Consider the following 16,450-nt stretch of genomic DNA (forward strand, 5'->3'; position numbering starts at 1 on the left):
CTTGGGCACTTTGTGTGGCTCATTCCTGGCGGTTCCATGCCTTGATAGGGAGGCCAGGAGATTGCAGCTTCATTCTGCCGGGCGAGCCTGTCCTGTTGGTTCATACAACCCAAATTTCCGTAGGAGAGAGACCCACCGGGGAAGCACAAGCCCTTCAGAGTATTGCCTGGTGAGGTACCCCTCCTGATAGGTCCTACAACTCCAGATTCAGTAATGAAGCATCCTTCCCAGTGGGTCCAGCAGTTCCCTTGGTGTGTGAAACCCTCAACTCTGCAGCTCAAACTCTTTGGGGAGCCTTCCTGGGGTTCCCTCTTGGGGCGAGGGTGCTGCGGGCCCCTGTTCTTCGTGGGGACCCCAGCAGGTTTGCTCTTCTCTCTAGAGGGCGGGACTTCTCCGCTTCCTGCGCGAGATGACCCCTCCCGGCTGGTTTTGTGGCTTCACCTCCCTCTTTCTCCGAGAGCGCCTCTTTGGCACTCCTCTGCTTCTCAGACCCTCCACTCGGGTGCGGGGCTCTGCCCGGCGCCCCTTCTCTGCCGGGCCCTGCTCCGCCCGCGCCCGGCGAGGGGCGCCCGCTCTCCCCGTGAGGGCGGGAGCCAGAACAGTGTCTCCGGCCGCCTGCAGGTGTCTCCCCGCGGAGGGGCGCGCGTCCCTGCGCCGTGGCCGCTGCCAGGCGCCCGCGGCTCCTCGCCGAGGTGCACTCGCGCTCCGGGCTCCGGGCGCGCCGGAGCCGCTCCGCCGCCTCCGGCCCCCCGCGTCCCCCCGCGCGCCCCCCGCGCGCCGCGCGCCCACCCCCGGGGCAGGGGGGCGGGTCATGGGCCCGCGCCGCGTCCGCCGCCGCCCATCGCAGGCGCCCGAGCCCCGGGGCGCGGCGGGCAGCGGCCGCTGACGCGGGGCGCCGGCTGCCAACTTCGCGCGCGGAGCTCCCCGGCGGCGCGGTCCCGGCGGCGCGGGCGGCATGAAGACGAGCCGCCGCGGCCGAGCGCTCCTGGCCGTGGCCCTGAACCTGCTGGCGCTGCTCTTCGCCACCACCGCCTTCCTCACCACGCACTGGTGCCAGGGCACGCAGCGGGTGCCCAAGCCGGGCTGCGGCCAGGGCGGGAGCGCCAACTGCCCCAACTCGGGCGCCAACGCCACGGCCAACGGCACCGCCGCCCCCGCCGTCCCCGCCGCCCCCGCCGCCGGGAGCGGCCCCCCTGGCGGCGCGCTCTACAGCTGGGAGACGGGAGACGATCGCTTCCTCTTCAGGAATTTCCACACCGGCATCTGGTACTCGTGCGAGGAGGAGCTCGGCGGGCTCGGTGAGTGAACGGCGGGGCCCCGGGGCTCGGCTCCCGGCTCCCCCGGGGCTGCGCGCTCCCTTCTCGCGCCGGGGCCGCTAGGACGCCGTGCCCCGCGCTCCGCAGGCTCGGCCGGCCCAGCGTTCGGGCGCGGGGAGCGCGGTGGGCAGGTCGCCGGAGGGTGGTGGTGGTGGTGGTGTCTGTCAGATGCTGGGCTTTCGGGACGCTCCACCGTTTCAAGGTTCAAGAGGAGCTCCTGCCCCTTCCGAGCGCCAGGCGCCTTTGGTGGTGGGGTGGGGGGAACGTCGCCGCGCCTTGGAGAGGCGCGTCTGCCGGCCACCCGCCCCGGCTGCCGGTCGGCGGGGCGCGCGTTCCTTTCCGCGCCAGAACTCATCTTCACGCTCGCCCCTTCCCCCTTTTCCCTTCGCGGGGCTCTGGCTACCCCCGTCCCGCCCGGGGTGGTGGGGGTGTTGCTGCAGGGACTGTTGCTATCAGCTGCCCCCTCCCACCGCAGATCCACAGAGCCCGGAGCCCAGGGGGTCATTCTTCCCAGCACCCCATTTCCAACCCGCGCTCAGCGGCTCCCAGCCCCGGTATGGGGAGTGAGCCGTGGGGGCAGTCCGGTTGGTTCCCTGCAAGGGGAGAAGATGCGGCGGGAGGCAGAGAAGGCAGGCGGGAAAGCGGGACAGCCCGGCGAGGACCCGATCAGAATTGAGGCAAGGGTGGGGGCGGGGGGATGTTTGTGGGAGAAGGGGGGTGACTTTTCAGAAGACAGATCCAACTGCGCCCTTGGCCTCGCACCCTTGCCTGTACCCGCAGGAGGCGGCCAGGACCGGAATAAGGGTACCCGAGGCAGGCAGTGAGGCCGGGGCAGGACCCCGGGGGGAGTTGCCTGACCGCGGTGGTGCCCCATGGCGGGGACGCTGGTCCACACCACCCGGAACCTCCCGGACGATGGAGAGGATGTTGCTCCAAGTACAGGTGAGGGGACCCTCTTGAGTGAACTGACCTCTCTCCCCAAGGTTAAAACTCTCCATCTGTCGCTTAGCTCTCAGATGCCAACGTGGGCTGTGTGTGTAGTCACATGGAGGCAGGAGTGGGCCACGAACCTCCAGTTTGCCCTGAGTTAGGCTTTGCTCTGACTGGTTGAAAGGACAGAGGGAAGAAGGTGTGAAATAAACCCAGGGAGGCTGCAGTCCCTGCAGGGAATGCCCTTTCCCATGTCTTCCCTGGCTGGCTTCTCCTCTGCTCCAGGGGGACTTCCTGGCAGGGTCCCCTGCAGAGAAGACCTCCCTGTCCCCCTTTGGAGGCAGAGTCTTCCCATCTTTGTATTGATAGCTCATCGCCACTTTTATCTCCCCCGTCACACTTGGCACAACCTGAAGTTTTCTCGGGACATGCCTTTGGCCACCTGCTTCTTGTCCCCTGTCCCCATAGGCTGGCACTCTATGAGGGCAGGGCCCTAGCCATCTTGTTTGTTGCCATGCCCAGTCTCTGGGTATCGTCTAATGCGTAGAAGGTTTTCAGTACCTATTTGCAGGATAAATGTTGCATGAGGCCTTGGGACCACGGACTGGAGGTTTCCAGGGGTGCTGCCTGCTCTGTCTTGTCCCTGGGGGTGGCCCACTGAACTTTTATGGCACCACTTGCTTGATACTGGCTGTTTGCCAAAGACTATCTGAGTAGGGTCCTGCCCTGACCAGTTTCACCCCATCAGACTTACTTCTGGCGTGCACTCAGGACATGAGTATTTTACTCTGGGATGTAATAATAATAATAAAACTCCAATACTTTGGCCACCTCATGCGTCGAGTTGACTCACTGGAAAAGAGTCTGATGCTGGGAAGGATTGGGGGTGGGAGGAGACGGGGACGACAGAGAATGAGATGGCTGGATGGCATCACCGACTCAATGGACATGAGTCTGTGTGTACTCCGGGAGTTGGTGATGGACAGGGAGGCCTGGCGCGCTGTGATTCATGGGGTCGCAAAGAGTCGGACACGACTGAGCGACTGAACTGAACTGAACTGAACCTTAAAAGACATCTTGGCTAAAATTCCCTACTTTCTACTCATCCCGGTCCTCTCCCACAGAGGCCCTGGAATACCTTATTCTGGAAAGGATCTGCACCCTTTTGGGGGTAGAGGTGCCCACGCTTCACCTCTGCCTCTCATTGAGTTTGTCTTCATGGAAACTCTCAGACCACCTGCTCCTTCCTTTGTGTACATACTGAGATCCAACACTGTCTGGGTGAAGTGGTCCTGTCTCTGCTCCATGAAGTGCCGGGTCTTCACCGGCCAGCTTAGCCTCTTAATTGCTGGAGGTCCCTCCAGGCCTCTTCCTGAAGGTCACGCCCTGAACTGTTGCTGTTGTTTCCCTGTAGCTCATGGATTTTTTTGATTGGAGTATAGTTGCTTTACAGTGTTGTGTTAATTTCTGCTGTACAACAAAGTGAATCAGCGATATGTATATGCATATCCCCACACAGGATGTTTAAATTCTTCAAGCATTAACGAATGTTGATTAAAAAAATTGAAAACAATGCTAGCTCACGATTATTGAGCCCTTGCTGTGTACCAGGCATTGTGAAAACGTCTCACCTGTGAAATCTTGTTGAACACCCTTGCGTGGCAGGCACTTCTGTGGTGCCCATTTTTCAGATGAGGAATTTGAAGTTAAGAGAGGTTCTTGTCTGGCCTCACACCTGATGAGGGGGCCTGAGTTGTCTTCCTGGGGCAGAAAGGAATCCAGATGAAGTGATCAGAGAAGAGAACCGTGCAGTTTGCGGTCAGAGAAAGGGGCAGTTTTGGAGAGGGCTCAGCATAAGACCCTCACCTGCAGTCCTCTCTTAGTAAAAACGTGGATGGTTAGTTTGTTGGGTAAATAAAACAAACCCACAGTTTTTCTCTTTCCTCTTGATCACTGTTGGTTAGCGATCGCCCCTTCCAGAAAATCACAATTTTCCTCTCTGGGAGCTTGGAAAATAGTTATCAGCCTGTCATTGTTGGTGAGAAATTTGGGAAGTCTGAGCCAAACTTGGATGATTTTCCCAGCAGATCCTACGGTGCCCAGATCCTACCCCTCCACCGCCATGGTACTGAAAGGGTGTTAGGAGGTACCTGGCCTCAAACTTTTGTTGCTATGACAACCTTCCTTCTGGGTTCTGCGACCATTTTTAAAATTTCTTTCTACTTGGAGAGGGGGGAAAAACACCCCAACACACCCCTTCCGCCCACCCCCCAGGAACAAAATCCTACTCTCCCCTCAGAACATGGCCAACCAACTTCCTTCCCTCCCACCATGAAACTACAGGAAAGGTTTTCTTCCTCTCTCTGGATTTTACGTTCACTCCAGTGAAAACACCAACCACGAAATCCTAACCTCTCCATGAGAGGCAGCTGTTAAATGTTCCTTCCTCTCAAACGCCTGTTTGGTAATTTCTTTCTGTGCTCAGGGTAAAAACCTCTCCCCACTCTGAGCAGCCACAGGGAAATCTAATAAGCCCCTTTTCCCACACTAAAAAAAATCTACAGGGTTCACAAAGAAAACTGCAGCCTGTCCTAAACAGACACAATCTCCCCAGACCCGGCACAAAGGACGCTTTTCTCTTTCCTCTAAGAAGGAGCATCAGCCTCCTTCAACAGGCAGACAGGGAGGCATGGCCTCGACACAGAATTACCCCAAGCCCTTCACGCAAATTGGATTTCTCTTCTGGCTGAGATGCTTGGAAGGCACAGGTGGGTGCAGACGCAGGCCTTGGGGTGGGAGGGGCAGCAGAGAAAGGCCTGGAAGAGTGATGAGGGAAGGTCTGGAGGTGGGCGGGAGGGGGTGGCGGGAAGGAGGCTGCGCTGACGGGAGCGCAGGTGATGTTTGATTTCGTCTCGGGGAGTGTGTGTTTGAGCCTCAGGAGAAGGGTGACTCCGGAGGACTGATGGGGTAGCCAGGTCTAGGGGGTTTGTGAGGGTGTCTGGAGGGAAGTGGGACTGAGGTGGCTGGCGAGAGGGAGAGATGAGGCAGGGGAAGGAGGAACAGGATGTTTGGTGTCCTGACTCTGGACCCATGCTGTCCCCTGTCATGGGTGGCGCAAGGTCCAGGAAGGATGGATGCCTCTTTTTATAGCAGTGTGGTTTGGGCAAGGGCCTCAGTTTGCTGGCCTGTAGAATGGGGTTTATGGGGATCAGAGCAACTAGCAGCTGCTCAAGGAGCAAGGATTCAGTGAAACGGTGAAGGGACGTGCTGGGCGCCTGTTGGGTGTGTGATGCCTGGTCACTTTTGTGCTGCCTCCTGTCTGAGCTGTACTGTGTCTCTCCCGTGGACTTCTGCACCTGTTCCACCCCTGCCCGTCCCTGTCCACTCTGCAACTGAGTAATCGTCCGATCCTTTCCCTCCTTTGCACAGGTCCCTCTGACAGTCCCCTTCTCACTTAGAATCAAAGCCACATGGTCCCCGAATTTTGAGGCTCCGCATGAGGGTGGCCCTCAGCCTCCCCTGGCTCTCTGGGTCCTCTCTTTCCCACATGGTCACTGACTTCTGCTGCACTGGCCCCCAACACCAGACAAACATGGCCTCAGGGCCTTTGCACTGGTCCTCCCTTCTGCCTGGAAGGCTCTTCCAGCAGATGGCCACAAAGACTGTTTCAGCAATTAAAAAAAAGATTTATTTATTTATTTGGCTGCACTGTTGCAGCATGTTGGATCTTTCAGTTGTGGCATGTGGGATCTGGGCTTGCCATGCGCTAGTGGTAAAGAGCCTGCCTGCCAACGCAGGAGACATAAGAAACATGGGTTCGATCCCTGGGTCGGGAAGATCCCCTGGAGGAGGGCATGGCAGCCCACTCCAGTATTCTTGCCTGGGAAATCCCATGGACAGAGGAGCCTGGCAGGCTATGGTCCTTGGGGTTGCAAAGAGTCAGACACAACTGAGTTACTAAGCACACACGCATGTGGGATCTAGTTCCCTGACCAGAAATTGAACCCGGGTGCCCTGCTTTGGGAGCGTGGAGCTTTAGCCACTGGAGCACCAGGGAAGTTCCTGTTTCCTGAAGCTTCTTGAAATCAGCTCTCTCCCAGCACCTGATTCAACATTGATCTCCCCACACTTTTCCTGCTTGGTTTCTAGCCGCTTGCCACCATTGACTTTTGCTTAGTGTTGCTTGTTTGTTTCATGTGTGGTCCATGGGATCCATGCAGGTGGGGGTTGAGTGCATCTGGGTTCTTTACACTGGTCCCCAGAGCTGGCACATAGTGGTGTTCTATCACCTTCCGTGGGATGGATTTCGGTTGTTATAACTGCTGTTTTCTGGGTGCAGTTCTCCGCCAGGCTCCAAGTGTCTTCTCACGCTGCAGTGAAGCAGGAGGCTGGCCGGGGACCCCTCCCCTTCTGCTGAGGTTTCTGCTCCACCTGCCCCTTATTATGCTCACCAGTGAGCGTGGGGTGGGACCCTTGCTGGGGAGGAGAAGCCCCCTGCTACCCCGTGCCTTCTTGCTTCCCCCTCATTTCTACAGAAACCTCAGCCCTTCTGTCTGCCCCTTACATTATGCTGCTCCATTTTCACAAGCATAAGGAGGCCTGTGATGTCCCTAACCTGGAGCTTCTGGTGCTTGGGAATACGTCAGTATAACACAGGCCAGGAGCAGCTGATGGGTGAAGATCTGGACTTTGAAGGGGTGGCCTGGGCCCCCCACAAGTGTTACTTCCTTTGGTTCCCATAAGAACCCTGTGAAGTAGGTGCCATGGTTATACCCAATGAGGAAACTGAGGCACAGAGAGGTAAAGTGATTGGTTCAAGGTCACACAGTTTCCGGGGGGCAGAGCTGTGAGATGCAGAAGGCTCCAGAGCCTGGCCCTTGTCTGCTGTGTTGTGCTGAGCCCCGTCTCCCCACGTCTGTTAATACAGGCTCCCCTGGCGCCTCCAAGAGGCCGTGTTGGGAAGAGCACTGTGCCAGCTGTCCTGAGTCCCGGGTTCGAGTCCAGCCTCCAGTGCCAACTTGCAGAGGGACTTTGAACGAGTCACACTCTCTCTCTCTCTGGCCTTGTCTTTTCTTGTGTGTAAAATGAACATTTCATTTTCTTTTATGTCTGCATGATGGAGGCGGCAGAGCACCCTATGACCACAGGCCTTGTGGTCTCACTGTCCAAGCTCCAGCCCCTAAGCCACCACTCATGTGCTATGTGACCTCTGGCAGGGGCTTGCCCTCTCTGGGCCTCAGTTTCCTTGGCTGGGACAAGAGGATGATGATATCTGCCTCACGATTGTGTCCTTGGAGTTCAGGTGGATAACACAGATGCTTGGCTGTTATATAGTAATCACTCAATAATGGAGCTTGTGGTCATCTGACCTTGGGTTAGAGGCTGTGGACATGTGGCCCTTGGGTCACCTTCAAACTGTCCATTTTTTAAAAAATAGGTATATTTGGTTTATTTATGTATTTTTGGCTGCGTAGCATGCAGGATCTTAGTTCCCCAACCAGGGATCGAACTCTTGCCCTTTGCAGTAGAAGTGCAGAGCGTTGACCACTGGACCACCAGGGAAGACCCTGTCCATCTGTTTTCTTGGCCCTGCAGTGTTTTCAGCATCTTTGAATAAGTTGCCAGTGTTTGAAAATTGAGACACTTCACAGAAACATGCAGATTGATGGCTTTTCTCAAAAGCTTGGCAGGTCCAACAGCCCTGGGCCCAGGTTCCTGTGGGGCTGGCAGCTGCCTCTTCCCATGGTCCACCATCCCCCCACCCCCCGCCATCCGCCCTCCCCCATCCACCCAGGCCCCAAACCTTGGGGTCCTCCTTGGTGCCTCGTGTTCTCACGTCCCACATCTCACCCATGGGCAGATCCTGCCTGCTCTTCATTTAGAATCCCACCTCCACCTGACCATGTCCTGACCAGCTCTGCCCTGGCACCTCTCCCCTGGACCAGGGCAGTCACCCCTCCCAGGTTCCTGCCCTTGGTTCCCACCCCCATCTGTTCTCCATCCTGCAGCCAGAGGAACCTTGTTAAATCCGAGTCCCTCCTCTGCGCAGGGCCCTCCCGTGCATCCTGTCTTACTTGGTTACAGCCAGGCATCCTCCAAGCCCTGTGGGCCCTTTGAAATTTGTGCCTTGTGCCTCTCTGACCATCTCCCCCCGCAGTTGCTCTGCCCTGGCCACACCGGCCTCCTTGCTGGTCCTCCAACAGGCCAAGGCCCTCCTGCCTTAGGGCCTTTGTACTTGCTGCTTCTCTTTCCCAGGTACCTGCCAGGGTCCCTCCCTTCTTAGGCAGGGCTCAGCTCAGATGTCCTCTTCTTGGAGGACATGGTCCCAGACCACCTTCCCAGACCATGTGGTCTGTATCAGTGACCTCACTGCCTCCAAACACTTCCCCCTCCCTCCTTACTCCCCCATCACGCTATTGTCTTACCCACTACCTAGCACTCATTTATCTCCGTCCTTCGTTTCTTTCAAAAAATTTCATTGGAGTAGAGTTGATTTACAATGCTGCGTTAGTTTCAGGTGTATAGCAAAGTGAATCAGTTATACATGTACATATCTCCCTTCTTTTTTAAGATTCTTTTCCCACATAGGCCGTTACAAAGTATTGAGTAGGGTTGCCCGTGCTATACAGTAGGTCCTTATTAGTTATCTCTTTTATATATAGCAGTGTGTATATGTCCATCTAGGGCTTCCCAGGTGGCGCTAGTGGTAAAGAACCTGCCTGCCAGTGCAGGAGATGTAAGAGATAAGAGACGCGAGTTCAATCCCTGGATTGGGAAGATCCCCTGGAGAAGGAAATGGCAACCCACTCCAGGATTCTTGCGTGGAGAATCCCATGGACAGAGGAGCCTGGCGGGCTACAGTCCATAGAGTCACACAGAGTTGGATATGACTGAAGCGACTTAGCACGCACACATGCATATGTCCATCCCAACCTCTAAATTTATCTCTCCCCCTTTCCCCTGCCTTGATAATCATGTTTGTTTTCTACAGCTGGAACTCTATTTCTGTTTTCATTTATCTTTATTATGTCTCTCCCTTGCTTGCATGCTGTCTTCATGGGGGCAAGACTTGGTGCATTTTACATAATGCTGGCTTTGAGTGAGGGTTTGGTGAATATGTGTTGAATGCATGTGGGGTTCTAGGACCTTCTCAGGACTCGTGTGTGCAGCGGGAGGCCCCCGGTTCTGTGCCTGCTGTTCCCTTGGACTGTCTTTCTTCCCTCTTCCCTTCCCTGTTCTGCTTCGGAGAAGAGGTATTCAGTGGGGGTGCTGTCAGGGGCTAAGGGGGTTCATGCGGTCATCCTCCCTGTTTAAATCCTGGGGCCAGACTTGGAACCTTGCGGGGGTATTGTGACCTCAGGCCTCTGTGTTGCCTGTGGGACCATCCGTGGTCTGAACTGACAGGAGCAGACGCAAGCCCACTTAAGGATAGGGTTTCTTTCTTTTCTTTTTTTTTTTTAAGGAGGATGGTGCTGCCTACAAAATCCAGGCAAAGGCCTTGGAAGTCAGAGCCAGGACTATCTGGGCTCCTGGAGGCCAGAGCTGATAATCTTCCTTCAGGTCCAGAGTGACCGACTAAAATCCTACTGAGGCCAGACTGGAAACCAAACAGACTAACATACAGGGAATGGAGGAGCCAGTGGGGAACTGGGAGCAGCTGCCCCCCTAAAGGGGCAGCTACTGTTCAGCTCCAGTGCCCATTATTATTGGAGGAAGGGGGACCCTGTGGGACCAAAAGTTGTCCATTTTATCAGCCCTCCAAGAAATGGTTGAAATTTGGCAATGAATTCTATTAATAAGAAGCGAGCTCTGCAGGACTAGGCCTAACACTTATGAGGGGCGAGCAGACCCTGTCCCACCAGTTTGCAACTTCTAGGCCAGAGTCCTGCTGCTCTTGTGATTGGAGGCCCAGCTCCTTGTTTCCATGGCTATCGGTTCACAGTCTTGAGAAAGAATCTGATTGGACGGCGTGGTGCCTGTGGCAGCCTTGATGGCCGATCCCCTCTGCTCTGTCCGGGAGTGGGGAGTGTAGGATCTACACAAGCCCGTCCTGTGAAGAGAGGAGAGCAGAGCTTCAAGCCAAGGGGATGGGTGGGGGCTTGGATGGACATCTCTAAAGGAGGTGACCCATTAGGCAGGACTCCAGGACTCACCGCGTGAGAGACAAAATCACCTGAAATAGGCTTAAGGGAAAAAAAAAAAAAAGAGGAATTTATGGTCGTTCTTGATAGAAAGTCTCCTAAGAAAAGTCCAGGTTGTGACGTGGCTGGATCACAGCGTAATTGGGAATTTCTCTTTCCAGCCCTTGGCTCTGCCTCCCTCTGGGTTAGCTTCATTCTCAAGTCCACTCTCCCGCTGTGGACATCCCCCAAAACTTTGGATTTACCTTCTGTCCTTCCAGTAACTTCAGGGGCAAAAGAGATCATCCTTTCCACAGTTCCAAACAAAAGTCCCAGAGCTGGTTCTCATTGGATCAGCTTGGGACTGTGTCTCCATGTCCTTGAACTGATGGGCATGGCCAGAGGGGTAGATGGTATTGATTGACCACAGGAGGTGAGGACAGGTTCCTCTCAGCCATGAGGCCTGAGAGTGGAAGAGGGCTGTGCCAGTCAGCACTTGCCACAGTGATGCTGTGTAACAGCAGAACCTCAGGGGCAGACAGCTGTAAGCTCAGCTCGATAGTCTGCGGGTCCACATTAGGTTGGGCCTAAATATTAGGTGACTCACACATATGCTGGTCACTGGCTATTTGCTTTGCTGACATCTCATTGGCCAAAGCAAATCATGTGGCTGAGCCTGGAGTCACTGTTGTGGGCACCACAGAGTTATAATGGCCAAGGGCGTGGATATAGGTTGTTCTGTTATTTAGTTGTTATGTCTTGTCTGACTCTTCATGATCCTATGGATTGTAGCCCTCCAGGCATCTCTGTCTGTGGGATTTTCCAGGTAAGAATACTGAAGTGGGTTGCCATTTCCTTCTTTGGGGGAATCTTCCTGACCCAGGGGTCGAATCTGAGTCTCCAGCATTGGCAGGCGGATTCTTTGACATCTGAGCCATCAGGGAAGCCCTCTATGGATACAGGAGAGAGTGAAGAATTGGGGCCATTAAAACAATCATTGGATTGACATATACACCTTGCTCTGTTTAAAATAAGTAACCAACAAGGACCTTCTGTTTTAAAAAAAAGGGAAAGAGGACAAGAGAATGATATAGATGAGATGACATTGGCCAGGTGTTGATAATTCTTGATGGTAGTCGATAGATTCATGGGGATTGATTACACTACTCCTTTCACTTTTGTGTATGTTTGAAATTTTCCACAATAAAAGTTAAAACAATCACTGTATTGTAGGTGGTTCTTCAAAGTTGGGACTTGTCCAAGTAAGAGGGACTTCCCAGGTGGCTCAAGAGTAAAGAACCCACCTGCCAACACAGGAGACGCGGGTTCAATCCTTGGGTCAGGAAGATCCTCTGAAGAAGGTAATGGCAACCCACTCCAGTATTCTTGCCTGGGGAACCTGGCAGGCTACAGTCCATGGGGTCACAAAAGAATTGAACATGACAGAGCCACTGAACAACAACCCAGTAAGAGGAGAAACAGATGCTGGTCAGATGAGGACGGCAGATGCCCCCTACTTTCACAGCAAAGGTACATCTAGGAACTGAAGGAATTTGTGGCTGAGCCCTCCATCCCTGGCCCAATTCCTTTTAGCCAAGACACTGCGGCTGTGCCTGAGTCAGAGGTTCTTGATCCTGTGGCCTTCTGGGCTCTGTGATGCTGAGATGGAAACCAGGGGCCTCCATCCTGAGAACCGGGTCCCCCTAAACACAAAATTTGGCCTGCGGTTTCCGGAGACCCACACTGGAGACCACCCCAAGTTGAGGACCCCTGATCCATCTGGTGTTTCCCAAACCTGGCAGTACCCAGGGCCATCTAGTTGTTGTTGGTGTTCAGTGGCTAAGCATGTCTGACTCTTTGTGACCCCATGGACTGTAGCCTGCCAGGCTCCTCTGTCCTCCACTATCTCCTGGAGTTTGCTCAGATTCATGTCCATTGAGTCGGTGATGCTGTCTAACTGGAACTTGCTAAAAGGCAGATTCCTGAGGGCCTCGCCCTTGGACCTTCTGCTGAATAGGTTGGGGGTAAGGCCCTGGGATCTGAACTTCTTTTTTAATTAATTAATTAATTGGCTGCACTGGGTCTTCATTGCCGCACTAGGGTTTTTCTCTAGTTGTGGCGCGTGGAGGCCATTCTCCTTTGCCGTGCATGGGCTTCTTATTGCAGTGGTTTCGGTTTCTCTTTTTGCAGAGCACGGGCTCCAGAGCTTGGGCTCAGGAGTTGTGGCACAAGTTGCTCCTCAGCATGTGGGATCTTCCTGGACCAGGGATTGAACCTGTGTCCCCTGCATTGGCAGGTGGATTCTTAACCACTGGACCAGCAGAGAAGTCCTAGGTATCTACACGTCTAAGCAGCTCTCCAGGGGTTTCTGAAGCACAGCAGGTGTGGGCCCCAGGGTTCCCATCCAGGCCTCTCATTCTGCATCTGACAAGGGGACAGGGGGCCGGGCGGCCCTGGCCAGGCCCCTGACTGCCAGCCCACCTCTGCCTCCTGCTCTCTCAACTTCCGGTACAGCCTTCCACTCCCGGCTCTGCCCCACACTCTCTCTGGCCTTCCGGCCACCTCCAGCATATTTCCCACCTCCGGGTGTTTGCTCTCACTGGTCCCTTATCCTGATTCCCTTCCTCTAAATATGAAGCTGTCATGTCCGAAGACCCTCCCCACCCCCCAGCCCTTGATGCCGTGTTCTCCCACGATCTCCTCACAGCACGTACCACTCGCTGAAATGATTTTTTTTAAAAAATTTCCAAGCACATTTATCATTTGTACCTCTTATCCTAAAGTGAGCAGCTCAGAGCAGACCAGAGATCATGTTCAACTTCTCACCATGGTGTCCCTGGGCCAGAACGCAGTGGTCCTTAGGAAGTGGCAGAATCCCTTTGGATGGGAGAGCTGATACCCATGGGCTCAGTGTCGCAGGATGAGGCTCTTTCCATGGGATGTATATGTTACCTTGGAAATGCACAAAGCAAAATTAAGCCTTGAGGGTTGCCAGAAGGGTCAGTGCATATGTGTGTGTGTGTGTGTGTGTGAAGGGAGTAGAAGGTGACAGGCAGGATCAGCCCAAGTGCAGAGGCCCTCTTGGCTGGTGGGGAGTGCCCCACAGTCCCCTGGGACTGTTCCAGGGTGGTGAAGCCCAGGGCTCCAGGATTCCCCAGGTCATGATCAGAGTGAGGGGAGGCCCTGAGTGTCCTCAGAGTGGAGGCCTGGGCAGATGCGCAGGACCCCAAGGAAGGAAGATGTGATCCCACACAGAGGATGGGGACACTGCTGGGGACAGAAGTTTAGAGCAGAGTGAGTGGGAAGTTTTCCTCTCCTGAGTTTTCAGAGGAAATGTGGGTTTCAATTTCCCCACCTGGCAAGTGGGGTGATTATCCTGAGCTCCTGGTTCGGCTCCTTTCTGTGAGTCAGTTCAGTTCAGTCGCCCAGTCATGTCAGACTCTTTGCAACCCCATGGACTGCAGCACTCCAGGCTTCCCTGTCCATGACCAACTCCTGGAGCCTACTCAAACTCATGTCCATTGAGCTGGTGATGCCATCCAACTGTCTCATCCTCTGTCGTCCCCTTCTCACGCCTTCAGTCTTTCCCAGCATCAGGGTCTTTTCTAACAAGTCCTGGTGGTTTAAATCTACTCCAATGGGGAGGCCAGAATCACTGACAAAAATGAAGATGGCAGCGCTGACCTCTGTCACTGGGTTCCAGCTGGGTGGTGACTTGTTGAGGTGTGAAGGGTGGCCCGGCCCCAAACTGCCCATGCAGAGGCTGCCTCCTCATTGCTTCTGGATACTGGGCTGCAGGGTCCTCTCCCAGGGGCTGCCCCCTTGCTGCTGGTGGACACCAGCTGGGGGATGTCCGTGTTCTAGCTTCCGGAAGCAGAGCTGGAGCCTGAGGGAGGGGCAGTGGTGGGGAGGGGCCTTGTCCTGCATCCCAGCCTCCCAGGGAGGGGGTCAGAGACGGCAGACACACCCCGAATATGAGAGGGACCCAGGGCAAGGCTGCGATCACACAGAGGAGCCAGGAAGGGAGGTAATGAGAGAGAGTGACAGAGACAGAGAGAAAGAAAGACACATACAGAGGGGACGAGGGCAGGAGAGGGGAGCGAGGAGGAGACGTGGAGACACACACACAGACACACACAGACACACAGACACACAGATATACACAGACACACAGACACAGACAGACACAGACACACACAGACACACACAGATACACACAGACACACACAGATACACACAGACACACACACAGACACACACAGACACACACAGATACACACAGACACACACAGATACACACAGACACACACACAGATACACACAGACACACACAGACACACAGATATACACAGACACAGACACACAGACACACACAGACACACAGACATACACAGACACACACACACACAGACACACAGACACACAAACACACAGACACACATAGACACACACAGACACAGACACACACAGACACACAAACACACAGACACACCAAGAGAGAGAGAGGGACACACACACACAGGAGAGGGAGCGAGGCAGAGAGGTGGAGACAGACACACACAGACATACACACACACAGACACGCACACACACACAGACACACACACACACACACATGCCTGAGGAGCTGGGAGGAGAGGCAAGTAAGGGGAGCCTGAAATAGCCTGGGGGAGGTGGGAAGGCACCCATATGGCCCCCTTCTTGCTGCTCTTTTCCAGGAGGGCTGAGTCCATGGTGGGAGGAGGCGGCACTGCCAGGGGTGGGCTCGTGGGGCCTCAGCCCTTGGTGCCTCGGGCAGGTGGGGAAGGTGCGGCAGCCAGACCAGACCCTCCCCTTCCCCAGACTTCCGCCTCCTTCTCCCTCCATCCCGCCCCTGCTGGGGGGGAGTGGGTGGGCTTGGTGTTGTGCTACTGGGGGGCTTCTGCCCATCGAGGCTCTCCAGCCCCTCTCCAAACTGCCACAGGTCAATAATAATAAGGATGGTGATGACTCATGTATGAGGAGAGTAATAAACACATCTTAGCGAAACTGTGGTCTTTTTATTAGTCATTCGCAGCAAGTAAACTCAGAATGTGGGAGGCACTTATCAGTGAGTCAACTGGCTCTGTACCCTGGTGGCCGCTGGGACACGCTTGGGGAGCCTCCCCTGCCCTCTGGCCTTGTCTGTCTGTCCCCTCTTCTCTCTGGGACTCTCTCCACCCTGCTTGCTTGGGCCCAGGGTTGAGCTCCGGAAGAACTCTCTCCCTGCCACCCCTGCCCCACGCTTCCAGCTGCCAGCTTTGTCCCCTGCTGGCCCTGCTGGCTCAGATGGTAGAGTCCAGCTGCAATGCAGGAGATGTGGGTTTGATCCCTGTGTCGGGAAGACCCACTGAAGGAGGAAATGGTACCCTTCTCCAGTATGCTTGCCTGGAGAATCCCATGGACAGAGGAGCCTGGTGGGCTGCAGCACATGGGGTTGCAAAGAGTCGGACACGACTGAGCGACTAACACTTGCCTTGCCCAGCCTTAGGAGAAGTCTGGGTGGTCCTGGGTGAGGAGCAGAGGGAGCAAGACCCTCCCCAGACACAGTCAGGGTAGGGGGTTGGGCGCAAGTCTCAGTGACTCCCCTCCGTTGAGACCTCTGCTCGGAGGTCTAACCTGCATCTCCAATGAACAAGTCCCCAACCCACTATCTATTCTTCTGCCATCACTGGCTGGGGGAGGCTGGGTCACTCTGCCCTGACCATCTGCAAGTCCTGGAAGGTTCAGACAACCCCAGGGGCTGTGTTCCATGTGTCCCCATCCTGGACTCGGGTAAGAGAGGCTCTGTCTCTGGGTTCTGAGGCTGTAGAAGCAGGAAAGGGGGACGAGTTTCTGCCCAGAAGTGGCTCATGCCATTTGGCTTGTGTTTCATTGGCCAAAGCAAGTCACATGGTCCTAGCTAACCTCCTGGGGGCTAGAGCATGGCAGTCCTACCAGGTGCCTAGAAAGCAGAGCTTGGGAAGACTGGTGACAAGCGTGATTGGATACCTCATCCTCACCTGCCCCCTCAGCTCCATCTCAACGAGCAATAAAGGACAGCCCCATCTTTCCCAGGTGAAACCT

The 16,450-nt window shown here is 55.2% G+C and overlaps 1 protein-coding gene across 2 annotated transcripts in view; it reads left to right on the plus strand.

Moving 5' to 3' along the window:
* The first annotated feature begins 955 nt into the window (after nt 1-955).
* The window catches only part of GSG1L (GSG1 like), a 249,016-nt gene continuing 233,521 nt past the window's right edge, over nt 956-16,450 (plus strand). For both annotated transcript variants that reach the window (XM_055408912.2, XM_088833072.1), the window contains exon 1: nt 956-1,298. In XM_055408912.2, the coding sequence (XP_055264887.1) occupies nt 956-1,298 (343 nt within the window). The remainder of the gene's footprint in view (nt 1,299-16,450) is intronic.

The sequence above is a fragment of the Moschus berezovskii genome, chromosome 27 (genome assembly GCF_049115385.1).
Source record: "Moschus berezovskii isolate FMDL1 chromosome 27, NW_MosBer_1.0, whole genome shotgun sequence".
Taxonomy (NCBI): Eukaryota; Metazoa; Chordata; class Mammalia; order Artiodactyla; family Moschidae; genus Moschus; species Moschus berezovskii.